Consider the following 2,993-nt stretch of genomic DNA (forward strand, 5'->3'; position numbering starts at 1 on the left):
ATTTCCAATCTAAGTGATTCCTTAGGCGTGGTGCAATCTGAGATTAACGCAATGAAAGATCGAGGCGCGATGACGTTAAAGAGTTCAGAGCTTCTTGCTACAGTACAAGAGGCGGAAGTAGTCCAAAGAGATTTAATTGGCGCAATGGTCAACATTCGGGGTTGCTTCCTTCACGAAATTCTTCCCGTGAAGGTCTTCAAGAAGCAGATCCAGATGATAAATGCTGCAGTGGCAAAAAGATTGCATCTACCAGCAGAATCTCCAATAGAACTCGCCAAGATTGCTGAGGTAACGACCCGAACAACGGAAGAATATATGTTATTTAACATTCGCATACCTCTGATTAATACTGACCTGTTTGCTGCTTATGCAATCCAGTCTTATCCAATCAAACAGGATGGATTGTCAATACAGTTCAAAGCAAAAAGCGAGTATCTTCTGATAGATGAGGGAAAGACGTCATTCTACACCCTCAAGGAAGATGAATTTACTAGATGTCAGAAAATGGAGAAACTATTGATATGCCAGCAGACGCACCCCATTTACAACACTAGAGAACCGGCTGACTGTGAAGTAAGGCTATACCTGAAACCTAATACGATACCAGATAGTTGCGAATTCGCCATTTCAAAATTTCGCAACGTCTGGAAGCAACTTCACACACCGAATACATGGGTATTTTCGGTTGAAAAAGGTACTGTCACTGAAGTCAAATGTGATGGTAAACGTCAAAACGTAAGAATCCGAGATCAAGGAATATTACGCATGCAGCCGGGTTGTACGCTAGAAACTGAAGAGATGAAGTTATGGGCGCACGAGAACTACAACAGCGAGATAAGCTACAAATTCCCGCAATTCAACATTTCCGCATCCCTGCCACCTCTCACCCATCTAAGTCTGAAGAACGAAGTCGAAGTCTACAAGTTGCCAGATATCCCGCAAGCTAAACGATTTCTGGGTTTCCCTATTCACCTAGACACGCATCACCTTACGCATTACAGCCTGAGCCTTACGACTTGTGTTTTCATCGTTGGTATAATCACAGTGTTATACTTGGTTCTCCGAAGACTCTACCATCTGTCCAGCCGCTACCTGCCGATAGCCATCGCACCTCCTCGACTTTAGTTAGGGTATTTTTATGGTATGTAGGTAAATCCGTAACAATAGAATACGTTAATTATATTTCAATATGAATTAGTGTAATTTGAGAAATGATTTCAGAATTAATTTAGATTTGCACCATTTACTTTAAATAAATAACAATGAAATTTACGAAGCACGCAATTGAAATGTTAAAAGGTGATCGATCTCAGTTTGTTAAAAGATTAGGATCTTTTAAGGCCGGGGGTATGTTTAGTTTTGTAGAAACTGTACTTGTTGTATAAATAGTTTTGTATGTTTAATATACTTCTTTAGATTCTTATCTCATTCTTATTTGTCTTTTCCGAAGAATGTAAATTAGTTAAATAAAGAAAACACTTAAAGATGCATATGCTTTCTATATGCTATGTTTATCGTCGGTAATAAATAATGTAATTAATGGCACGGCTACAAATAGAAGATAAGAAAGGGTCGATCACACAGCAGGTATGTTTCGTTTCTCCCGCAACGTATTGTGTGCGTGGAGTGCATTATGTATTTTGGGACAGCGTGCATTAGTAAATAAGCTCATGTGTATTTTTATGTTAGATGTTAAGGCTAGATTTAGTTTTTTCGATTGAATAAAGAATCAGTTCTCGTCAAACACTCAACAACATCGTTTCATTCCCTCTCCCCCTAAACAACAGTGTTAACAGTGTTTGTGTGCATATCTAGTGAAGTGAAAAAATTCAAGTCAAAAATGGCTCGTACTAAGCAAACTGCCCGTAAATCGACCGGTGGAAAGGCTCCCCGTGAACAACTAGCCACCAAAGCTGCCCGTCCTGGTATAGTTGCTTTGCGTGAAATCCGTCGTTACCAGAAGAGTACTGAATTGTTGATCCGTAAATTGCCCTTCCAACGTTTGGTTCGTAAAATCGCTCAAGATTTCAAAATTGACTTGCGTTTCCAGAGCTCTGCTGTTATAGCCTTGCAAGAAGCCAGCGAAGCCTACTTGGTTGGTCTTTTCGAAGATACTAACTTGTGCGCCATCTATGCTAAGCGTGTCACCATCATGTCTAAGGATATCCAATTGGTCAGACGTACTCGTGGAGAACGTGCTTAAATTCTTGACGTTTTAAAAGCAACAATTTTACGACAAAACAATCGGTCCTTTTCAGGACCGCAAATATTTTACAAAATATAGGTATTTTTTCACTCAATCTACAATTTTAAGATTTTTTTGAAATAAATAATATATTCATAATCAGCATAAAATTCTAAGTCGATTTAACGATGTCCGTCTGTCTGTCTGTCTGTTGAAATCACGATACAGCCCACATTATTTGACGTAGAGCGCCAAAATTTAGCAGAGCAATTTGTGTTCTGTCTAGGATGGTTGGTATTAAAATGAGATATATCGGATGATTTATGCTACACGGGTCCCTGTGCGTGTGGCAAAACATTGCATGTATAGGTCCACGTTTTGGTATACCCCCATATAAAGGTACCTCCCGATATTCGGTATTTTAACTTTTTTTCCACATATTTTCACGGATTTGTCTAAAAATTGTTATTTTTTGGTCATAATGGGTTCCAGCTCCGGTGGCGAAACATTGCATGTATGGGTCCATGATTTGGTATAGCCCCCATATAACGGTACCTCCTGATATTCGGTATTTTGATGGTTTTTGCCACATTTTTTCACTGATTTGTCTAAAAATTGGTATTTGTGGATCGTAATAGGTCCTAGCTCGTGTGGCGAAACATTGTATGTATACGTCCACGTTTTGATAAAGTCCCCAGATAACGGTACCTTCCAATATTCGGTATTTTGATGATTTTTGACACATTTTTTCAAGAATTTCTCTGAAAAATTTTAGATCATAATGGCTCCCAGTTCTTGTGGCGAGTCA

The 2,993-nt window shown here is 39.1% G+C and overlaps 1 protein-coding gene across 1 annotated transcript; it reads left to right on the forward strand.

The window, feature by feature from the left end:
• The first annotated feature begins 1,752 nt into the window (after positions 1-1,752).
• On the forward strand, positions 1,753-2,300 carry LOC131803511 (histone H3-like). The gene has a single exon (XM_059124862.1). It carries the CDS (start codon positions 1,841-1,843, stop codon positions 2,201-2,203), a length of 363 nt encoding a protein of 120 aa, XP_058980845.1. The 5' UTR covers positions 1,753-1,840; the 3' UTR covers positions 2,204-2,300.
• Positions 2,301-2,993: the final 693 nt, after the last annotated feature.

Source organism: Musca domestica, unplaced genomic scaffold (genome assembly GCF_030504385.1).
Source record: "Musca domestica strain aabys unplaced genomic scaffold, Musca_domestica.polishedcontigs.V.1.1 30, whole genome shotgun sequence".
In the NCBI taxonomy this organism is placed as follows: domain Eukaryota; kingdom Metazoa; phylum Arthropoda; class Insecta; order Diptera; family Muscidae; genus Musca; species Musca domestica.

What these genes read in the sequence shown, in the direction of transcription:
- LOC131803511 (XM_059124862.1), top strand. Translation starts at nt 1,841, where the DNA reads ATGGCTCGTACTAAGCAAACTGCCCGTAAATCGACCGGTGGAAAGGCT.